Source organism: Phycodurus eques, chromosome 1 (genome assembly GCF_024500275.1).
Source record: "Phycodurus eques isolate BA_2022a chromosome 1, UOR_Pequ_1.1, whole genome shotgun sequence".
In the NCBI taxonomy this organism is placed as follows: Eukaryota; Metazoa; Chordata; class Actinopteri; order Syngnathiformes; family Syngnathidae; genus Phycodurus; species Phycodurus eques.
In genome coordinates this window covers 18,102,667-18,127,138 of record NC_084525.1, presented here as the reverse complement: position 1 = coordinate 18,127,138, position 24,472 = coordinate 18,102,667, and the positions used below count along the sequence as shown (strand labels likewise).

The window sequence follows — 24,472 nt, the reverse complement described above, 5'->3', positions numbered from 1 at the left end:
AGGAAATGTGTGTGTGCGTGTCTGTGTGTGCCTGTGTATTTGAGGGGGTGAAGGGGACTAAGTAATATTTTTTTTTGCTCGCTTTCTGTTTTTTTCCTTGTTCACATTATCCCAGAGCAGCATTTACAGATCACTTTGCAGAGTTCATTAAGCTAATTGAACGCTATATCCACTACTCTTTTCTTTTTTTTTTTTTTTTTTTTTTTTAAGTTGCATGCATGCGTGTGAAAGCGGGTTTGTGTCTGGAATATGGTGTTAGAGGTACATAGAGGGGGACGTTTGAAAAGCAATCAGGCCAACACGTCCCAAACATTTGTGCTTTCTATACACTATTCTTTCACGTGCATACATCCTTATGAACACACAAAGCCCCCTGAGACTGCGGCCCACCCCTCTGCTCATTGCCCAGCTGTATCACTTTGCCTCTGGACAATTCCCACTTGCCGCGTCAGGGGGCCTAATGGGCCGCTGCTATTCAGCTGCAGATTAAATATTAATATTGCCACGATGCAGAGATTGCAGCGCATCTCCAGTTACAATAGAGACACAGATCAAAGTGCCGAGGCAATTCGTGGGTGCATGAAAGCAACAGGGAAAACTGCGACTAAACACTACCAGGGAAGCGTCAAATGTTTTGTGTTGAGGAGATTAGATAACTTTTTTTTTTTTTTTTTTTACAAGGATTGGGTGCAAACCACATGTACAAAGCTTGTTTTACTACTTGTGTGCACTCATTAGCTGCAGAAGGACCCTCCCCCGCTTCCACCTCCCATTCTGTGCTACATTTGCCCTTTTTATGAGCTCTCCTTTCCCCAGTTTTCATCCCTCCTTTCTCTTTGCCTCCAACCCAACCCAACACGGAAATTGAAACTGTATCTGAGCTTATCTGCAGCCTCCCCGTGCATCAACTGCCGAGATGTTTAGACAAATTTTATGCATTATGCAGTGCAAATATCAAAACAGTTCTTGGCAGTGCCAGCAGAAGCCTCATTAAAAATTCCTTAATTAAATCTTCTTGCAAAATGTAATCAGTCCAAGGAAGAGGTTTTGTGTATGTGCGTGTGTGTCAGTGCCAAGGCTTTGATTTGTGCCCTTCATGTTATGACTTGGAGAAGTAATCATTAACACCAAAGCCACTTCGGCTTTTCAAATGCCGCTTTTCTTTCTTTTTTAGACGGAATAAACAAACAAGTGATAATCACCTGAGCATCAGCTGTAAATGAATCCCGAACGTGTGTGTGTGTGTGTGTGTGGGTGGGGGGGGGGTGTATGGTGTTAAGCATTGTTCCATGGCCATTGAAAGACACCTCCCTTTGGCTAATTTGTTCTGGTTTCATTTGCCACTGATTTACTTTTTTTTTTTTTTAAGAGTCATGCATTTAACAATAAATGGTAGACCTAAATAAAAGTCCTACATACATATTCTCTGTGTCAGTCATTGACAGAACACATGAAAAACAGAATTATGTTGAGTTACAGATACAGTATAACTAAATGTTGAACTTCACTTGGTTTCGGTTTATGCGGTCTTGACTACAACACACATCCACGTTACCTGGCTCTGTGAATGTCGAGGTAATGCTTTATTGGCAGCAGAGCATGAGTATTTGCCCTCTTTTCCACAAGACCATCAGATGATGCTGAAATACGTCCCAGACTTCTTTTTTGTATCACTTACTTCTATCAAAATTATACACATGTAAACCGTTTATAAAAGCGCGTTGAATGAAGGCAGATTCGGCATTCGCCATCCTCTTCCTGATCAACCTGGCTTCTTGTATTCTGCTTTTGAGACAAAGCTTGTTGAGAGGGACTGTGGCGCACGCACTGGTCATATTAGCGCAAAAGCTCCACTTCTTCTGTTAGCTTAATCATTCAAATTCAAGTCAGACTAAGGTGTTTACATGCATTTTAATAGTCGCGTTAAAGATGAACTACCCCAATAATTAGCTTTTGTAAGGAGGGTTTAGCACATATACCGGTACACACTCAGGGAGTGTATTCCAACATTTACACTCACAGGCACAATCTTTTTCATTACCCTTCATCCAGCTCGCCACATAAATTGAAGTCTTTTCTCAATCAATTCACTGCACAGGGAGCATCTTCATAGGAGGATCTAGTTACACCGCTGAATAAAACACCATCAGTGGAACGGGAAATGCTTTGTCTCTGTTTGGATGTATTGTTTCAGCGGTGCTTAGCATGGGCCGTAGAGGGATTTGCATACCTGGCGATGTATTTCTGGTAGAGGTTGACGTCGTCGCTGGCAGGTTTATCTGGTGGCAGGCCATTCCTAACTGCCGAAGGAAACACAAAAGGGACAGGATTAATGGCAGGTTTGGGCTGCCTGTTGTTAATAAACACAAAGTGACACAATATTTTCTTGTGGAAACTTTCGACTATCAATTCACATTTTCTCGTGGCAGACCCGCGTTTTTCTGTGCCATATGAATCAGAGATGGAAGGAGCACACATTTGATGCATGGCCTTTCAGCCAATGAAAAGAGAAATGCAGGAGCAAAAAGGACATTAATCTTTTACGGGGGTGTTTTGGTGAGTGCTTATATGCAAAACTGGATAATAGGGTAGTGGAAGAAAATTCTTTCCTGTTTATGGGACTATGCAGCTATCCAGCTGATACAACATTGAATGGATTTAAATGAATATGATGTTTTTCACCTTTCCCTTTTATATGGTAGCAGTGCTCTATCTGTAGAATGACAGTTATAATACAGCATTGGTCCACCTTAGGAGGAGCGTTTAGTTCCATGTGAAGCGCCGCATGGGGAATGAATGACCTGAGGTTAATATGGCCCGGCGGGGAGGATGTCCTGGCAGACCATGTCTTGCACTAAACGGGTCAGTTAGCCAACCGTCTAGCTCTTGTGAGCCACAATCCAACCAAGGCCAGACCCTGAGGGAGATGTGCCTGAGGGCGCTGAACGCTACCTTTGATAGCTCTCACCTAACCAGAAACAAGATTAAAACTAATCAAACACTGGTTTGGTACCGGTAGTGCACACAAGCATACTTCTCGTTCAGTTGCTTTCAAGTGCACTCCGCAGACAGTGTTGCATGTGCCCCCGTGACTCCAAAGTAATTAAAGGGAGAGTTGTTACAACCGAGCCAAAATGAACCAAGTCAGTCACTTTGCGATGACTGTGCTAAATCAGTCTCCAAAGGGCCGCTACGGCAAGTAAACACTTCGCAACTCATCATGTCGCCATCCTACTGGGCTCCATGCACTATTTCACACTACAGTGCAGTTGGCTTCCACGTAGGTAGCAATTACCTTTACATTGGGCTAACTGACTCGCTGTAGCAGTCAAGTGTATGTGAACTCACAGGAGCTCCTTTGAGAAGCAATAACTGTAAAGAAGAAAGAGCTCTGAGCTTCCTACATTTGTATTACACCATGTGTGTTATTTCAAAACATATTTTTAATGATAAAATAACTTTTAGGTGTATGTATTGTCCATCTCATTTTAATGGTCACGACTCTTCTTAAGTTGGAGGTAAGAACTGCAGAGCATGCACTTGTGATTCCAGTATGGTTCAAATAACTGTATACGTGATGTAATACACTGATTTCTTAAATGTGAACTCTGACTTAAGTTTAAGCCGTACAAACAAATTACGACTTTCTCTAAGGTCATGTAAATGTAGCGTACTGTATATTTGTGCGCCAACCGTGTGATTAACTGGTTATCTATAGTGTATCCAGGGTAAAGTTGGGATACACTCCCACCACGTCATGACCTTGCATGTATAGAAAAGGGACGCAAGTAAGATACGCTTCACCGAAGGGGAAGGTGTGAGCAGACTTACTTAACGGAGGACACAGTGCCAGTGGTGATGGAGTCAGTCTTGGAGAAGCTGGACTTTAGGTAGTCAGATGTGGTGAAATTTATATGGCCCGTCTGGTCCACGGTGAGTCCTGGTGCAATGCTGGCCCCAGCTGCACCAATGGTGGGGAGACCTGGAGCTCCAGGGTTACCCGGTGTGGTTGCAAGGATGTTGGGCATCAGTGAGCCTTCGGGATTTCCCGGCATCAGCTTCTGGATTGTTCTAATGTCATATTTGGAAGGGCGACCACCTTTACCAGTCTTAAAGGCGATGGCCCCGCCCATGTCAGGGCTGCCGTCACCCGGTTTAAAAAGGTTCAGGAATTTGACGTTTTCCAGGTCATATTTGGAGGGTCGTTTAAAAGCATTACCATTGGGCTGTATACTCTCACCCATTTTTAGTTTCTGAATGAAGAAGTCATACTTGGAGGCCCGGGAGGCCATGTTCTGCAGGTGAGAGGGATTAGATGGCTGTGCGGCAGCCAGGGGAGCTCCTCCTTGCTGCTTGTGATCCAAGCTTGTGGGGTAGACGTGAGCCTCAGCTGCTGGGAGGCCCCCGGAGGTCTGGAGCATGGTTGGACTTTTGTCTTGGGACAGTTTTGAGTTGAGGTCATCTGGTTTTGGTGGGGAAGCATGCATGGGCCAAGGTAGAGTCTCACCAGCTTTTAACTTTCGAATGTACTCTTCATATTTGGAGAAGCGGGCTCGCCGAGAGGCCTCTTCGCTGCTGAGGGATGAGGGGTCTGAGGTAGCGGCCTTGATCTTCTCAAAGCTGAGCTTCTTGTTTAGCTCGTCCCGCATATGATGGTCATCATAGCCAAACATTCCCAAAAATTCATTCATTGTGTTGGCTGCATAGTCTCGGAGAGTAGATGCTTCTCCTGAAACAGCGGAAAGGTCAAATGTGACAGATAAAATCTTTACAAGTGCTTTCAAATGTTCTTTTTTCATTATTGAGCTTTAAGAATAGCAATGACATACTGTATGCTTTGTCATTACATACATCAATACTATTCATCAATCGCTCATCAGATTTCAGCATTTTACTTTACCGAAACGTTTCATACCACTATGATCCAGGATGGAAAAGTACATATAAGGCAAATCACAAATATCTGTGTGAAATATGCAAATATGATTTGATAAATGAAAATATACTCATAATTTCAGACCTGGCAAAGTCCTTCACACAACAGGGTTAAAACATACAGTATCTTTGTGCATGTCGTTTTCATTCGACAAAAAGGCAGTCTGACGAACCGCTTTTCCTGTTTTGGTTTCACGTTACACTGCTGCAGAATTTGCAGGTTGACTTGATCGAGCAAACATTGAACACAAACCTTGGCGATCTTTTAATCGTCTTATTGTGTTGTGATTACATCTAAATCAATTCACGACAAACTGAAAACACAAGTGCGTTATTGTAGACAAAAATAGATATCTAAAATATCAAATAACAATACAGGTTATGAAAAAGAATATATCCACAGCATTTTATAAAAAAAAGACTCCCAACTGTTGAAACTGTCAACAAAGTTGTTTTATAAATTGTTCATTACTTATAGAAACAGGCATGACATGTTTTGTTCTTAAAGCATCATCATCATCATTTGGTATTTGACAATATTAAATGGTATTTATTCTTTTAAAGGGATACTGTACTTTTTTCATTGTGATTTTTTTTCTTCGCAGTGGAGAAAAGGTCATATTTCTGTTGTAATATATTTTAAAACATGGTGAATTTTCATGCAAATATAGTGACTTTAAAAACCATTTTAAAAAATGTAATCAAACGTCACTGGACAACTGGATAGTGACGAGAAGTGTGGGTGACACAGCACACGTAGTATTGATAATGCTTTAGTATTGATTATACATATATTATATATGCTTCTGGCGTTAATCTTGAAAGGATTAGGCCGTATTGTTTCGAACCAACACGAGCAAATAGGCCTACAGAGAGATATATCCTCCTTTGGCCGCATATTCAGGCACAAAATAAGGCTGCCTCCAGTCAAAGTCAAGCCAGCCGCTACAACAATTGTTCATACTATGCATTACGTTAATATGCCGCCAGTGAGCTGCGAGAGCTCAGGTCAAAACAAAAGCCTAACAAATGATACATGGACATAAATGCTTTGTTAGACTTTTATTTTGATGTTGGCAATCGCAGCGTGTTGGCGGCGTGTTTCAGTAAAAATACATAGCATGAACAATCATTGTGGCAGCTGCCTGGACTTCGATTTGAGACATGAAATGCTAAGTTAAATAAATAAATACAGTTCATGCAGTGTAATTGTGAATGTTGCCTTCCTGTGCCTACCTTCGTCTTCATTTCGGTCTCTTTTCTCTCTGAACTTACATTCACGATTGTCAACAATCGCCAGGAATATAGAAGCTGCGACAATTCTTTGTGTCTACAGCACCTATTTGCATATCCTTGCCCGGATGTCTGTGTCAAAATTATTTTTATGGGAGACAACACCTGTGTGCATGCCAAGAGTTATACGTATGTACAACCCCAATTCCAATGACGTTCGGACGTTGTGTTAAACATAACTTTTTTGGAACGTGTTGCGGCCATAAAATTCTAAGTTAATGATTATTTGCTAAAAACAATCAAGTTTATCAGTTTGAACATTAAATATATTGTCTTTGTGGTGTATTCAATTAAATATAGGTTGAACATGATTCCCAAATCATTGTATTCTGTTTTTATTTATGATTAACAGAATGTCCCAACTTCATTGGAATTGGGTTGTACATCATGTTGGCTCACAACAGTCCTGCAGAAATTTCCACGTGACTCTGTATGTATTTTGATAATTATTAATTATGGATACATGCATGTGGTTGAAAACTCAGTGTCATCTGCAAAACTGGATACCAAACCAATGTCAAAGTGAGTTCCTGAACGTCCGCACCACGAGATGAGGAGGTTCAGCGTGGAAAACACTGCCTCGCGCTATATTGACACACTTCTCAAAGTAGGTTTGAAGTGTGTCAATTCACGGATTTGGAAAAAGGAAGCACACTAATTCCTCACAGTTCACGAAAGCCAACCGCCTCGACTTTGCCACTAGTCACTACGACATGCACACCAGCATGGTAAATTTGGATAGAATTTAAAACATTTCAAACGTTTTCAAGCTTTTATATTTATTTACAATAGCTTTGTACTGTGCTTTGTACGGCAACAACCACACCAGCATAGTAAATTTGGATAAAATTTAAAACTTCCATCCATCCATTTTCTGAACTGCTTCTCCTCACTAGGGTCGCGGGCGTGCTTGAGCCTATCCTGGCTGACTCTGGGCGAGAGGCGGGGTACACCCTGAACTGGTCGCCAGCCAATCGCAGGGCACATATAAACAGACAACCATTCGCACTCACATTCACACCTAAGGGCAATGTAGGGTCTTCAATTAACCTACCACGCATGTTTTTGGGATGTGGGAGGAAACTGGAGTACCCAGAGAAAACCAATGCAAGCACGGGGAGAACATGCAAACTCCACACAGGCGAGACCGGATTTGAACCCGGGTCCTCAGAACTGTGAGGCAGATGTGCTAAACCATGGGTCACAAACTCAAGGCCCGGGGGCCAGATGCGGCCCTCCACATCATTTTATGTGGCCTGCGAAAGCAAATCATGCTCGAGTTATCCCTCAATTTGTTGTGTAATGGTAATAATATGTTTTGGTGATGATTAAACATTTCAATGGTTTCACTGTTCTAACGGCCCTCTGAGGGAAATCATAAGTACAATGCGGCTCGAGACAAAAAAGAGTTTGACACCCCTGTGCTAAACAGTCGGTCACCGTGCCGCAAAACTTAAAAACACTTTTCAAACATTTTCGAGCTTTTTTATATTTATTTTCAATTGCTTTGTACTGTGCTGGGTGTTTTAGGCCATGAAAACAAATACAAAACAAGAATTCTGTACTATACAGTAATATGGGTCTATATGGCCACAAAAAAAAGTACTTCAATATAACGGACAATCGGCTCTAACGGAGGACCCCCCGCCACTATTACTCCGTGAATTCAAGGTTCCACTGTACTGTGTGTAGGGTAATAATAATTGTGCCCCCCATGGATTTTACGTGCCACCCTTTAAGACCGAGGTCTAGCTATACAGTATGAATTATTTGTTGTTCAAATGAGCATTGTCTATGAGGAAACCAGCAAGTTGACACACTCGTGACGTCAATTCAGTGATTAGTGGCCAATGTGGATGCGTCTATTTTATTGAAAGTTTTGCTGTAAAAGTGCAATAAATGAATATAGAGGTGTATTTTTTTACCTTTTAGCCACTTTTCCCAGATAAACTAATTAATTACTATCAAGCAAGCTATACATTATTTATTACTACAGGAAACACAAAAGGGATAGGATTAATGGTAGGTTTTATATACATTCTGTGTCTGTCTGTGTGTGTGTATATATATATATATATATATATATATATATATATATATATATATATATATATTAGGCCAGTGTGCCTTTCATTAATCATATTGCCTTCACTATCCCGAATTGTTGAAATTCTTCTTTTATTTTTTTACACAACTTTGAAAACTGCCCCCCAACAAAGTCACTCACAAGTTCGCGTTGTGAGAACAGCCTTCTCATGATCAGCTAAATCAGCTATGGGAACTACATCTACTCTATGGCAATTCCTCCAGGCTGCATTATCCACAACCCTACATACGATAGTGTTTAACTTTTTGCAAAATGTGTGGCTACAAACTTCTCATGACTCCCTATTACCAATTTAAAAAAAAGTTCCTTATTGCTTTTTCAGCCGCAGCGCGCACTTAAGCTGGTCAGAGGTACTACCACCTACCACTCGTGTAATTAATACACAAATATTTCAGCTCGTGTCTCCAATTTCTCAGTTATTGCTAAATGAGTTGCTGTGCTCTGCTTTTCACATCTCCTGCGCAGCATGTAAAATAATCCCCAAATTTCCACCCACTGCTTTGGGGTTGTTCTTCTGCGTGGTGGATCAGTGTGAAAGAGTATCCGGTGCATCGGAAAGGGCATGAAACATTTAAGAGGAATGGATGAATGAATGGGTCGGTGTGTTTGTCATAGATGATTTGATCAAATGTTTTCACGTAAACTGAAATTGGAGCCGCCTCATGTTGCCCTTCACCTTTACTTTTCATTTATTTAGCAGGGGTAACAGGCTAACAGCATTTGAGTGTGCCGTAATACACATTAGGGGACTAAACCTTCACAACAGGTGTGACTGGCTTGAGAATGTTTGATAGGAGCTGCTGTATTTTTTTTCAGGTCATTTCAGGACACAGTGGATCCTATATCTCTAAAGTTAGGGTAGACCGGCCCATACCGGTTACGAGACACAACATGGCACACCATTGGACTACTTGAGGTATAATAAAAAAAGTTTCAATCAAAATCTTTAGATGGAAAGCCCATCGCCAAATTGCCAATTTGAAAATTAAACATATATGATAATCACTTATGTAAACATTGACCCTATTAAGATTAATCTGTATTGACTTTGAGTAATGTCCTCTTTTTGGCATCAGAGCGAGTACTGTATAAACAAGATATATATGTCATTTCTGGTTGTGCCAATATGCTTTATTTATTTATTTATTTATTTATATTATTATTATTTTTTTTAGAAATAGTCTTATCTTTGGTATTATCATGGAGGGTGGGGGGGGCAAGGAATGTATTGTCATGTGACCATGCGATCAGCGCAAGTGACGTTGGCTTGAAATGATTAGGCCTGCTACACACAGGAGACAACTTTTTTTTTTTTTTTCCAGAACAGAGCAAATGACTTTTCACACTCAAGCCCTATCAGGCTGCTTCCCACCGACAGTTAAGGTTCTATTGATCCATCTTAATGTGATTTAATTCAATTTATTTATTTTTTTTTACCCCCTGAATGTTGTCATTGGTGTCACTGGAAAATCTTACCTATCTTTTACACTTGAAAATACAACAAGACGCAGACCTGCCTTGTCTCTATTGGAGACAATTAGGCCACATTTTCCCTTGCAGATATGATAACAGATGGACATTATATCTCCTTCAGTCAAGCCAAATATGGGCATCAGTGTGGCATAGCTGGTCTGCAAACGGGACAAGAGGCAGAGGTGTCGCTGATGATAAAGGTGCACGCTAGTGGCTATATATGGACTAATCTAGAGTCGGAACATTTGCAGGCTTGTCACTTTGTAATCATACCTGCATAATGTAAACCACTTTCTTAAAACAGCTACGGAAAAATGTTATATTGTTACACTAAATATGAACTAACTTTAATTATTATTATTTTTTTAATTTTATTTTTTATTTATGGCACATCAGGTTACAATAAGGAGAAAAGCATTTCTGTCATTGCCATAGAGAGCACAGATCACCAGCATTAGAGATCACCGACAATATTGGTGAACGGGCCTGGACACCTTTTGATGCTAGCAACGGTGCTAACATTATTATGCAGAGTTGTGTATTGTGCTTGTACAAGCGTTGTGGCATGGTAAAATGGTCAGACAATGTTGATTTTAAGGCATGATGTACCAAGGATGAGTTAAGTTTAGGTTTTCTTTCAGCAAGGGCATTTATTGGCTTGGTTCCTTTAACATCTGACCTTGTTTCACTTATCAGGTGGTAACAGTTAAGCAGTGTATCCTAATTAAGCCGAGGTACCCATTTTACATTACAAGAATCTTATGGCACACCACCAAACAAAATTGTCCCAAAAAAGTACGAATACCGAAAGAAATCTGATATTATCTCCATTTACTCACAAATTGACTTAGTGTGAAATCTGGTCCTGTTTAAGTGAACACAAAGCTGTTCTGTTGTATGAATGGCAACAGGTGGATACACAGGTTTATTATATCTTCTGCGATCTGATGGAAGGGCATTTAATTGTTCAGTCTGTCACTATACGTTGCTGGCATAGATTGATGAACAAATATATATTTTTAATTGCTAAATAATAATCTTCGGACAAATTAAGGGAAAATGTATAATTTCCCACAACATCCCTTATGATCTCTCACAGCACATCAGGGTGTATGTATAAAAACTATAAGGGGAGCCTGAGAGCAAAAACACACACATTTTCCTGATTACTGCCTGTGTCCTCTTTTTTTTTTATATAATGTATTATTTTCTTCTGCAACTGTGTTTTATTTTGAATCTATTATCTTTCTGATATGAAATACATGTTTTAATTGCTGTATGTGCATGTTTTGACAATAGAGCACTTTTTTGGACAATTAAATCATACTGCTGTTTCTTTTCCAATTTGTGATTTTTGCTACTGTTAATAAACAGGCAGTGCAGTAATTAAAAAGGGTTCTGAAATACATTGGCATGTGTAATAACGTTTTACCTAAATTGCAAATGGGAATCTTGGTCAAACTTTTTTTAGTCCATGTATCTGTTTATTATTTCCAGTTGACGGGCTTATACGAGGGCTCTTATTTGACAATGAAATGATCCGGGAAAAGTATTCTGGGGTTTTGCACTGATAGGAAATCCCGCACGATGCCGCCGCGCGAGGAGTTAAATGTTTTGAGGGTCGCAGTTTCTCTCATTGATCTTGCAATGTTTGTTAATTACATTGTCACTGATGTTGTGAGAGATAATTAAGCCACTATGTTTATATGCATAATTATGTACACTGCGCATCAGCCTTTGAACGATGGCGGAGAGGGAGCGAAAGAGAGAGAGAAGGAAAAATGTTTTAATTGTGTGCTGAGCAGAAGTATAGATGCCCTACTTACAATCAACAAAGAGGAATTTTGAGGGAAAGAAAATCAAGGGCTGCGTGCAGTGTTTGGGCAACCAGTGTAGGTAAGGGTGCAGGCCTTGTGCACATTTTTTTCTTTTATTTAGTTTTAAATTCTACAATATTACTTTTGATCACACATTCATAAATGATAGTCTGTATTTTAATCCATTTTCTTTGAAAAACTAGAATCCACTGTTCAAATTAAATTTGAACAAAAAAGAGTCCAAAATGTGACGAGTGTGATTTTGGTTCAGTATTAGGCGATCGTCTTCGGTTACTTGTATAGCTTACATTTACTTATTACTTAACCTAATATATTATAATGTTACTTAAATAGTAAAGTAATAAGATTTGAACCATGGAACAGATCAATTCCATAATTTCTCCCATGTCTCTTCTTTTTGAGCAATTTCACGAGAGTGCCAAGGATGTTCCATTTGTATGATTATTCATGATCTCCTGGCAGATACTAGTGCTTGTAGAGCATAGAGAAGCTCATGGTGCAGCAGTGGCTAACTTTAGTGAGCTTAGGGACAATCAAAGACTCAATATGTAATCCGGAGTGTAATATGAAGCTTAGCCCGGCCCCGCCATGTGCTCTTGACCACGCACAGCTGCTAGAACTGCCTCACGCTGTAAGCCTACTCCATTTATGAAGTTCTTCATACAGTTTAGCACACACTGACAAGTTCCTATGTTCGCCCTCCAGCACGCCAGTTGAATCCGTCTTTAGGGTAATAATGTCACTGACTATTCATAATGCAACTCTAGAGTGTCTCTCACCAATAATGGGCACACTTAAGCTTATGTGCATGTGGCAATGTTGCTCTCTCTCTCTCTCTCTCTCTCTCTCTCTCTCTCTCGCTCTCACCCTCTGTTGCGACCCCCACACACAGACAGTCTGAGCCTTTGCCCCTTAATACTCTAAAGTGGATTTTTTTAAAGGGCAAAGCGAGGGTGCTGAGCAATGTGACTGGAGGATGCGATCAAATGTACCTGGAGAGGAGAAAGGTGCTTGGCGAATGGGGGCCTCGCTCGGTGGCATGTAGGCGTCAGGCTTGGGAGGCCCGTCGTCAGCATCTTTGTCGTCGTGGTAACTGCCATCCTGAGACCCGACCATGGGCTCCGCCTCCTCACCGTTATTGTCCTCCTCGTCGCTGCAACCTTTGGGCTGGACCATGTAGACACCTTCGGGAGGGGGGTTTTCATCGTCGGCGTCTTGGAGCTCGTGCTCCTGCTCGTCTCCGCCCTCGGCCGTCTGCGGCTCGTCACCGTACTCGCCATTCACCCACTTTTCGATGGCCTCGCGTCTCTTCTGGTCCTCTTCCAAGCTCTGACTCAAGCTCAGGCTCTCGCGGAAGTTGGTCTCGTTGTCATCATAGTGGGAACTGCCGCGCTCGCTGTTTTCAGCCACGCTCTGGTCTCCCTCTGCATTTTGGGAGCTGCTGTCGAACACCACCTGGCGGCTCAGCTTGGCACAGATAGCATTGAGTTTTAGGCCACCTTTCCTTTTGGCGGCCATCTTGGATTTTCCTGAGGTCGTTTCAGTGCATAAACTCCTTTCAGCTGAGGCAGGAGGAAAAGAAAAAGTCAATTAAGTGTCACAGTTCGACAAGCTCCGAGCAGGCTTGTAATAAACCTCACACTCATAAACGACATCGGATTTCAAATATCACAATGGAAAAACAACGGACGTTGAATGGTAACTGCCGCTATTAATAACCACTCCCCTCCCCTCCAAAAGCACTTAAAAGAGCACAAGAGGAAGGACACAGAGATACTGTACATATCTTTCCAAGTGGCACCTCCACGGGCAGCTCAGGGTAGTGAGAAAAAAACAAGGAGAAAAGAGCAGTAGCAGCTGGAACCACATACAAATATGTATCACCCACCCCACCCCTTAACCCACTACGCTACTGCAGTACAAGCGGCTACATAAGCCTTCACATGACAGTGCTACAGAAATACTGAAATGTTATCTTCACTCGCACATCAAGAGGCTGTGGTCTTGTGGCACAGCTTTAAAACACTTTGGCTATGGAGTGACCAAAAGAATCAGAATCAGAATCATCTTTATTTGCAAAGTATGTCAAAAACACACGAGGAATTTGTCCCCGGTAGTTCCAGCCGGAAGAGACAGTCAATTGACAGAGAATACTTTTGAGACATAAAACATGAAACACAGACACTGAGCCATAAAAGGTTACGAGTAATGTGGTGATGCCGATAAAATTATTATAATTTTTGGGGGGGGGAAATTGTGCAATTGATGCAGAGTCCTCTAGCAATTAAAAGCAGTTTGAAAAGACGAATAGAACAATTGCCTGGTATAGTGACCATTGTGCAAATGGCGCAGAGACTTCAAGAACGCAAACTGTTTCAGCTCAAGAGACTAATTCGCAATCGGCCTCCTTCCAAGGATACAAACTTACTAGAATCACAACACTGATGCATTCATTGCCAAAATGTTGAGGTAAAATTCATTTTTATTTATTGAATGGGCATATTTTAACTAGAAATGACACGTCAAAGGATTGTAAGAAATTGAATTAGAGATACTTTTATCATTTTCTATATCCCTGTCAATTTTGAGGACATAATATCTTCTGCACCATTGTAAAGGATCTTGGTACCCTTATAGTAGCACTAACTGGCATTCTAATCAACTGTACCATTTTGGAATGTGAGTAAAAATGTAAAAAAAAAAAAAAAAAAAAATGTTTTCCCCCCTACCACAAACACTTAGTCTTTTACCGCTTTGCTTTGTTATTTCAATTTCAACAGAGCCCCCCATTCAACAACTTTGATTTGAGATTTGACCAGAGTATGCATAATTTTGGCCTTAAAACAATTGTGTGTCTGCTCATAATCCAAAACATTATTCTGGGTCCTGACTCTAAATTCGAGTTGGTGTTTAAAACACATTTTAAAACACCATGGTAGCACATCATGTAAAACCATGCAGCAAGTTAGCATGTTTGACGTGACACGGACATACTGTATGGCCCGGTGTCATTGCTCCCCTAGCACGGCCTCTCTGAACAATACAATGTGATCGAGTGTGCTTTGGGGTGGGAATGGGTGGCATTATTTCAACCCAAGTGGGGCTATCTTTATAACATGTCCTCTGATGAGGCAGGAACAGCTGCCTGTGGAATTCCACATCCCGAGCTGCCTTTTTAGGGCAGAAAGTGCACTCTGTTACCTTTCACTTTATTTCCAGAGCCACCAAAGTTCACCTTGCAACGGCATTTTGCAGACTCCGACTCAAGGCCAGATTTTTATCGAGGTTGTAAATAACTAAGGAGCAACGCACCATTCGTGATATTTTTAAAAGTTGTGATCTGTTTTTTTCATTTCACATAAAGCTCTGGCAGCAGGCTGAAGCAGAGATACTTATTCTCGTTGTGTTGACTCCGCATCTCGCCTAACATAATATGCGCACAATTTCACTGGAGAGGAATGCATGATATCATAGGTTGCAAAGTTCTATCTTTAAGACTCAATTGACATTCTATAACAAGTACAAGCCACTTCATTTTCCCTGGGCCGTAAAACGCAACACAATCACGCGTGAGCCATTGCTGGCATTATGTAAATCACGCTGGTGCAACATAAAATCCTGTTTTCATTTTCTTTTGCAAAGAATCATTAGAGGATATACCATTGGAGGGAGTGTACAAATCACCCCGTCTGCGGACAATACAAGCAGCGCTCGCCACACATGCTTTCTCAGTTACTGTATTTACATTGCACACTTCCTCAGTGAAACAATGACTTCAGGAATGATGTCGTTTTGAGAGCTGGGGGTGGGGGCAAGTAGCAACGGCACATTACACCAACAAATTAGTGTTAGACAATTGCAAGCAGGGCTGAAACGGTAACCTTTTAGAGGACAGCCATTTTTTTGGGAGGAGGGTGTAATGGGTGGGGGGTGGTAGAGAAACAAAATCAGCTGGAAAAACTATTAGGAAGTGGAAGACATAAATTTCCAACTTTTATTTTTTTTTACAAGTACACTCCAAGGAAGATTGAGGTCATTTGGGTGTTGCAGTGGAGATTTTCTTTTTTTTTTTTTTCCTGTGTTCAGTATTTCATGCTTTGACTACCTATTCCTTTGCATTGCCATCTCTGGATCCTTGTAGAACATGACCCCTGCACAGTTGTTTCTCTCCATGAGAGACCATTTATGTAGGATTTTCTTTTAAAGACAAATAACGTGAGCAAAACGTACTTAAAAGCCCCGAAGGAGGATGGTGTTAAGGTTGGATAGTTTATAGAAGCTGTCTTCACTATTATTTACGCTGAGGTTTCTGTCCACAGCAGCTTTTTTGCTCTTTACTTACATTACAGATTGCTATGGTAACAATAAGCTGTTTACTTCAAGTCGTTTGTGTGCATGATAGCGTACAATGATATCAAATCTAAGGGGACCTACATGAAAGAACAACTTTTCCCTGTGGGAGTGACTCCCCCACTTCCTGGTGAGTCCACTAAGCATTCTGCCTTATTAATGAATATCAGAAAGAAAAACAAGGCTGCCATGCAGATTGGATGTATGTACACTTTGTTTTACCCTGGTGTGCTAATTGTTAATGAGCTGACAGCTCAGTCAGCATTGTGAATTTGAAAAAAAAAAAAAAAAAAAAAAAATGAGGGGGTTTGAAGTCAAACACAACATCGGAACCTAATTTCTCCAACTGCTTATGTTAAGTGTGACACTATTTTTACTGGAAACAGCGCAGAGCTACGAACAAGCACCGTTTCTTGTCTGTATAAGGCCAAAACCTGAGGAAGAAGACAGGAAACAACTCTAAATCCTTGAAATAGGCTTGGTTCCTATTCAAGTTGAGTCAAAAAGTTCTTTTCAGGTCCTGTTTCTTTTCAGAGCCGCTCGACACTCTGTGGCGCCGACATGACTCCCCAAAGGTCTTGCTGTTTTTATTTTTGTATTCTTTTTTTTATGTAGACACTCTGTTTGTGATCCAGAATGATATCATGCCCAATCAAGTGGCGTTTCAAATCCTAATAACACTGTTGGAAGTACATTATTTGTGTGAACGTGCACAGACTGCAATCAAGGCGGCTTTCGAGTAAAGAATGTGAGAATTTTAATGATGGCTGTGACAAGTCGCATCATGGCTTTACCTCTGTCTGACTTCATCCCTGTGCAGTTTTTTTTTCTTTTTTTTTTCTTGCCATTATTTTTAACATGCAACATTGAGACACTCTCTGTACACATTTTCCTGTGTCGACTTTTAACACTTTTTAAGTAATTTGAAGATCTGTTTCATGAATACCAAATAAAAGATGGTATTACAGTGAAAAATTAAATTAGAACAAATTAAAGGAAAACACAAAAAGTAGAACTTTGTTACAATTTCTTTTTTTTTTCTTCCTGTCACTAATTATTAATTGTATTAATACTATATAGCTTATGTTTTAAATATTTACATGACGTTGATGAAGACCCACTTTAGTGTCGTGAGCACACCAAATCTGCCCTCTGCATTTACCTCATAAAACTATTTAAATGTCTGTTTGTTGAAGATTCCCGCTGAGTTCCAATATGACTGACGCAGAAGCAAATAAGTAAGCAATATCTCGATTTAATTAATACAAACAGGGTCCGAGATGAAGATTATTTTATATCATGCAACTGAGATTAGCTTTTGCTTCTAACTTTATGAACCTTTGGTGCATGAATCAATCAGTGTGTACCTCTTTGAACCTGGGCAGTGTCTTTGAGATGTGTGTGTGTAGGTGTGTGTGTGAGTGCTATCCAAATCACAGGCAGAGTGTTTCAAATTGTTCTCCTTCGCGAGGAAGTCAAGCGGAAAACCACTGATGGACGTGCGCCATGACGCCCGGACCCCAGCATCTGGCTCTTTTTCTAATTTTTATTACACAAGAATAACAATAAGGAGGTCGTCAACCCCTCCGTGAGATTTTGCTAGACTTTTCTAAGAGTCTGTGAAGCTGATGCCGGGAAATTTCCATTTTTCCGCATCCATATTTAATTGAGTTTTGTCCCAGTGGTGCGGAAATGATTTGTTTTTTGCTCTCTGTTCACTTGACTCCTCTTCGGAGTCGCTAACCCTGATTAAGACGTTCCCGTTAATTTCCCAGCGCACACCTTTTTTTGTGCATTAATGGTTCTGATCGTCTAATTAAAACTTCTCAGCTCGGCTGCTGATCACCGCTCGTTGTGCCTCTGACCTGAAGTTTTAATTGCCGCATCAGAAGCGATAATAATTTCGAGGTTCTGATGATTAAAAACAATGCCATTGCCAACTAGATGATAGATGAAGATTTTGGGGTGGGCACGTCAGAGGGGAAGTTTATGTGGAGTGGGGATTGAGGGAAGAGGCTATAAAAATGGGTGGGTACTTTCAGGGAAGAAGAAAGGTGGTAAGGGGGTGGTGGGGGGATTACAAGTCAAGGTAGCAGGGCTGGCAGAGCATATTGAGCACTGCCAGCCCACCTGAGCCTCAGAGTCATCCTGAAGGAACCAGTTTAGTCGGTGGTGGGACAGCTCTCACCAACCCAAATATAAATCTGCTCATTTTGGAGCTCCCTGGTTACCAGGTTGTGGGGAGGTTGTTTCTGCTTGGTTTTATGAAAGGAGATAATAGCGGAGCACACACATTGATCATAATATGACTGAACAGAAAGAGTCAGAAAAACAGAAGTGGAAGCGTACGTACGACTTTGGAAAATGTCCATCAGTATCAATTTGTAGCATTTTGTTCCCGTTCGTTTTTTTTGTTTTTTTAACAGCTGGATTTTTAATGGATTTGAGAGGTTCCGCTGCAGGATCGATGCATGATGCAGGCGCACAGCGGCACGGATATATGGGTCAAAAGGTCTACTTTGCACACCCTCCCCTCACTGGCCTGTCTCTCACACAAATCTATTTTGATTATTAATCAGTTGGTTGCACATCTGCCAGCTATTTTTTCTTTTTATCTACTACCTATCAAGAAGGGACTTATTGCTTTCAGTCCAGAATGTGACCTTGCTCATTGTGTGCCATCTTTTGGAAAGGGCAATCTTTGAAGGGCCCGTTTGGACAATTTCAAATTGGCACTGTCTACGGGCTGTTATCACATACGAGCCCTCAAGTTAAGTAGCACACTTCTGTCACGTTGCCACAAAACACAGACAATACGCTACGAGGAGAAAAAACGATGCTAAAGTAAGAAACACGCTGGCTGAAGCAAACAATATACAGTATGTTGGAAGTGCGGGCGTTTTGGGAAAAGATGTTGAACCTGAGGGCAAATCTAAGGACAAATACGCCCTGGGGTTCCATCACAAACAGTGTAATTATGGTCATTTCCAGAGCGGAGGAGAAGCAGCCGGAAGCCGTTTAAGGGCGAAGAAAGGATCTGACATGAGTGACAAGAACCACTGTGACAGCCACACACCAAAACAGCCAACTTTTATGCTGTTTGCTGCTTTGGGTAATTCATGGGACACATGGCTAACTTGTTAATATTGTACATCAAATCTGGACTCACAGCTGGAAGCACATGATGACTTCACTTGCAAGTGTTTCAATTTCAGGAGTCCAGGCTTTAAATAAATACACCATTGGCACACATAGTTCAAACACTTTTGCTGAGAATAGCAGGGGAAATTTATTCCTGCAACTTTGTTTTGGGCCTCAGCTTCCACGTTCACTTTCAAGATGTTCGCAGGGGTGCAATTTGATAAACCAAGCGCCACGGTAAATGAGCAGACAACTCCTGTGTGTCTCAGTGTGTGTGTCCCACAGCTGCGGCGTGTGGCGCGGCGGCAAGGCATCGTGGGTAGTACAGTGGAGAAGGGGGCTCAGCGGTGCACCTCTCAAGGGCCCTTCAGCTAATATCTGTACAGATTAACTGCTTCACTTGTAGTTTGGTCACGGGGATCTCGCGTTGTCTTTGTGGCTTGTTGAGAGCCAGATGATGTGTGTGTGTGTGTGTCCGTGCGGGCGTCCGTGTGTGCGTGTATGTGTGCGTGGCATTGTTACACACTTTCCATTGGAAGAAAAAGACAATGACCCGCTGGTCGAAGAGGTCAGGTGATCTAGACTGACGTGTCACTGGCTGCACGTCGTAATCTCGTGGGGTCATATTTTATTCACCACAATCCGGAGATACACTGCTGAGTAAGTCAAACACACACACACACACACACACACACACGGTGTAAATCCTCCAGGGTAAACTCAGCACATGCCGCTCCATTAATTATCAATTAAGTCTCAAAATCTCCACCTGGCATCACACTCACAACAATGAAGATGACACACGCACGCACACACACACACAACATCATCATCATGGCTCTCAACGTGAGGGCTTTTTTTTTTTTTGTTCGCCGGCGTATGAGCGAGCGAATGAGTGTAGTGCGTCGGTGTGTGTCGACGTGTGTTGGGGCGGGCGGCACTGTTGTCCATGAGGTTAACCTTGATGTGAGGCCCTGTCAGGCCAAATAACGTCAATCAATGACACACAAGCCCTAATGTGGGGCCTAAAAAGCCGGCTGTTTAGATCTTTAGACATGCCCTCTTTCACCAGCATATGAATGGCATTACAAGGAAATGAGCTGTGGCATTCCTCTAATAAGAGTCTTAAGATATTTTGACAGCAAATAAGGCACTCCGGCATGAAGGAAGAAAGAAATAAAACCCTCGATGACTAACTCCAAAAGGAGAGGAGAGGGTTCACGGCTAACTTTTTCGTGTGTTTTATGTGCTCGGGGACTGACTAATTGATTTCCAAGGTTACCTTTCAATTTTGTTTTTCCACACACTTTGATGATACTGCATCACATCTTGTTGACCTCCATCATCATCACCATCACCATGATATAGCAGCCTTTCCTCTCTCAGGGGACCAAAAAAACCCCGTGCATTTCCAGACAGGATGCCTGCACTGACAACATCGATCCCTGACCGGCTTTAAAATATCTGCATAGCCTGACAGACTCTTTCCTTCTTTCGGACTTCAGATTTAACAGGTACCTGTTAACATGTCACCCTGTTCCATCTCGCTCTGTCTTCTCTCTCTCTCTCATCTCTAAAATGATATTGTACAAATTTGGCCGATGCAAGATTCAAATTTGATGAAAATTGTTTGTAGGACTGCAGGAGGAAGTGAAGAGAATGAGTCTTCCTGCTTGTGGGATTTCATAGACCCCGTGGCTGTGAGCCCCCTCATAGATGCTTCTTCATTTGTTGTCATTTGTCTTTCACGCAGGATGAAGGTGTCAGTGGGCCTCCATCGAGGTGACTATGACACGCGTGTGGTTGAGAATGACTGTACAATGTATTGCAGGTGCGCATATCCACCAGCCACACTATTTACATCGATGTATCAGATAGTTTGCTTTTACAAAAATAAGTGTTCAGTTTTGATTGATACTGTCAAAGTTATTAATTGAACAATTTGTTTCTTATCATGGGTTCAGTTTGCAGTAGTTTAAAGATGCAGGTCACATCATTTGCACACTCCAAACTGAGTCACATCATCATAAAAAGATAACTTTTAGGGGAACCTTCAATATGAGGCGGAATCAAACATGGCAGTTTTCACCTGAAACAGGAACAATGTTGTTTCTGGGCGTTCAGTCGAATGAGGAATGTGCTGTGACTGTGTTTGAAGGTGTGATAAAACAATTTTTTCAAAAGGGGTAAGAAAAAAAAACTGAAAGAAGCTGAGCTACTTTACGGGGGGGAAAAACAATGCCTATTTTGGGTCTTAGTAGACTGAAGGAAATACTGTTAAGTTGACTCAAACAAATAAATTACCTTTTGATGGAAACCACAGAAACTGCTTAAGCAGTCTACACCAAACCAACATTGTTTCCTGCATCTTTATCTTCATGACACTCTTTAACAGAAGCCACTCACTAAACTGTCATGCACAACAACGTTTGAAGGTTTTCAGACTGTGCAATACTGAAAGCTTAAAATATAGTTTGACTCAAACTCGTGACAAGCGATAGGGAAAGCCTGAGAACGCGTGGCATCCAGCTGCCCGTTTTACATTTCTGCAACATTCATATTCCTCTTATTATTATTTTAAAGTGAAAACGGATACTCCGTTGAAGTGCAAATCTGATGAATTACAGTAGCAGATTGCTGCAATTAATTATTAAAACATTTTATAAATATTCAGATCTGTCATGCATCTAATAATGAACGCTTTAGAGGAGGTTACTTCCCGTGTGCATCCTAATGTGTCAGAAAGATCACTTTTAATCACGTTTGTGTCAGCGAGCGGTGAGTTAGGAAAAAAAATATATCAATCAAGAAAACTTAACTGCTTTACTACTGTACTCATGAGCCTCTTGTGTTTTGTTCATTTCACATGGTGCCTGTTCGTTTTTGCAGTCTTCTACTTCTTCTGCCGCTGGCCCATCTAAGGAGTTGCTGAACACCTTTCAGCTCTTCTTCTCCAATTTGAATGGAGAATAATGCATTGGCAGCACTCTACCTTCTGGACACACCTAGTCCCAGTGCTACTGCTGCCATATGCTGTTTTGATACATATTCATTACACTTTCTCCTGTGTTGCTGTGCAATGAGGCTTAAATGAGAGTGTCTTAGAACTTCAAATGGGATGAGGAGGGAAAAAAGAGAAAAGGGGCCGCATGTTGAAAGTTTGACTCTCTCCATCCAGTCGCGCTTTGATTCATTCTTCCTCTCTTCTGCAAAGAGCGTGCACACTCAAGTCTTGATAGGAAGGAACCTGGGAGGTTGCGTGGTTTTCCCAATACGTCGTCAAGAAACGGTGACTGTCACTGTAGTGGGATTCTCTTTGGCAGCCCACATTATTAACATGCTGCCAAACTATACCCAGGAAGTTATTTCATACAGTAGGCTCGCCCTCAGGTGAAAAACAGGTTTGACTTCAGGTGCCTGAATTGATTATACATTACATCACCAGCTCATACTCTGTACTTCTTTATATCACCAATTTATACCCTGGTGCATAAAGCATACTATTTCATGCCCTTTGGGTCAGATCATTTCAGCTCAAATACACATTTGAGAAAATTGCATGCTCCTCTAGGCTACTTTGGCCACATTATACCCGTGTGTATAAAACAGACTCTTTCATACCTTTCTAGACAACTTTACAGCTCAGAGTATTCAGTACTGGTGGCTTGACCAGCTGATATCCTAGTGCGTACATCAGGCTTTCATAAAACTCTAGGCTACCTCAATCTAAAGTTGTAGCTAGTCCATTTTACATACTAGTGTATAAATCAGACTCATTCATTATCTTCTAGTCTAGACAAATTCAACTCACAAACAAGACAACAACAAAGACAAGACAATTAGTTAAGACAGACCTGTTTTGACTCAATCACAAAAAAAAAAAAAGTTTAATTACTGAAATGCCAGTGTAAACCAATGGCATTGGCAATGAACTAAAGAATAACCTGCTTTAAACTATGCGCCTAGTCTTGGAAGAGGGTATAGGTTTGGGCTGTTACAAGATCAAATGAGAGTGTGCAATGCACCTAAGCACTATATCTAAAGGCTGCACGCTACTGAAAGACACACACATACACACGCACATACGAGGAGCGCTCCAAGATGAACACAGTCAGCGCTACAATGATACCCCATCATTATCTGCACACTGGGCCCTCCTTTGTAGCGTGCTTGCCTCTCTGTCCTCTTCACCACTTCTCTATCGAGGTAGCAATTACTAAAGTTAACATTTCTTGTTTCTCCGGTCCTCCAGCAAAGATCCACTTCCCCCATTATTTCTTTTTCTTTTGACACAGCTGAAGGTAAAGGCATAAGTGTTTGATGGCAGCACCTGTGAGTGTCAAAGCGTGTGTGTGTGTGTGTGTGTGTGTGTGTGTGCTTGCGCGTACATGCGCGTGTGTGCCCAATGTCATTGTATCATTATGAGATTATGTGGGGGCCAGCTGGTGTGCAATAAAATACACGGTGTGCTATCCCACATCCAGATCAGTCCTCTGGGTGGACAGGAGCAGAGTGAGCCTTGATGTGCCACTGCACTATTTGCTGTACTGGACAATGTAGGTTTACCAGGCGGGGATCACAGCATTGCTCCTTCCTGCGAGGCCTTTTTTCATTACCAACAATGCTTTTACTCGTTGTCTTTCTTCTTCCTCTCCCACCGGAACTTTGCCGTTATCAAAGGTGATCGCTTGCTAAGACGCATTTACTCAAACGTCTTCTTACACCAGCCATTTCCCTCGCTGCTCTCGGGTAAACGTCACTCATAAAACAGACGGGAAGATTTGATAGCAAGATCAAAAAGGGAGGAAGGTCAGTAGGGAGAGTAGTGAGATGGGAGGGGGGGGGGGGGGGGGGTGAGATAAAGACGAACGCGATCCTCCTCCCCCATCCACCAACAAGTGCTGAGGCTAATTTCTTCAAGCAAGGACTGTTTTCAAACGCAAATACAACAAACTGCCATGAGACATCAAAATGGGCAATTTTGACTTCAGAGGGTCTTCAGATGCTTCAGGAGGTGTCAGAGTCAGGCCTTTGGGACAGAACAGTGAAAACAGAAGGCACCAGGAGGCAGTTAATAACCAATACAAGAGCTTTACCAGAAGGAAAGACAGTCTCCTCGCAACCTGCCCATTTGCACTACAGTTCGGTACAGTATTGCTTTCAATTGTCAAAAGTTGTTAAGGGTACTGACATAACAAATGCTACCACAGTTATTCCTGTCACCCTTCTGTTAGGGCACCAATTAGTACTTAAAGGACTCAAATGGAATGCAAAAGAAGTTTGTGTTTATGTTTCTAGCAAACAGACAACCAACACACATTTTCAGTTGATGTCA

General features: G+C 41.6%; 1 protein-coding gene across 1 annotated transcript in view; it reads right to left on the bottom strand.

The window, feature by feature from the left end:
- Nucleotides 1-24,472, bottom strand: part of casz1 (castor zinc finger 1) — a 56,943-nt gene that overhangs the window by 29,223 nt on the left and 3,248 nt on the right. The window contains 3 exon segments of the mRNA XM_061681481.1: nt 2,231-2,296; nt 3,832-4,729; nt 12,639-13,208. Of these exon segments, the coding sequence (XP_061537465.1) occupies nt 2,231-2,296; nt 3,832-4,729; nt 12,639-13,208 (1,534 nt within the window).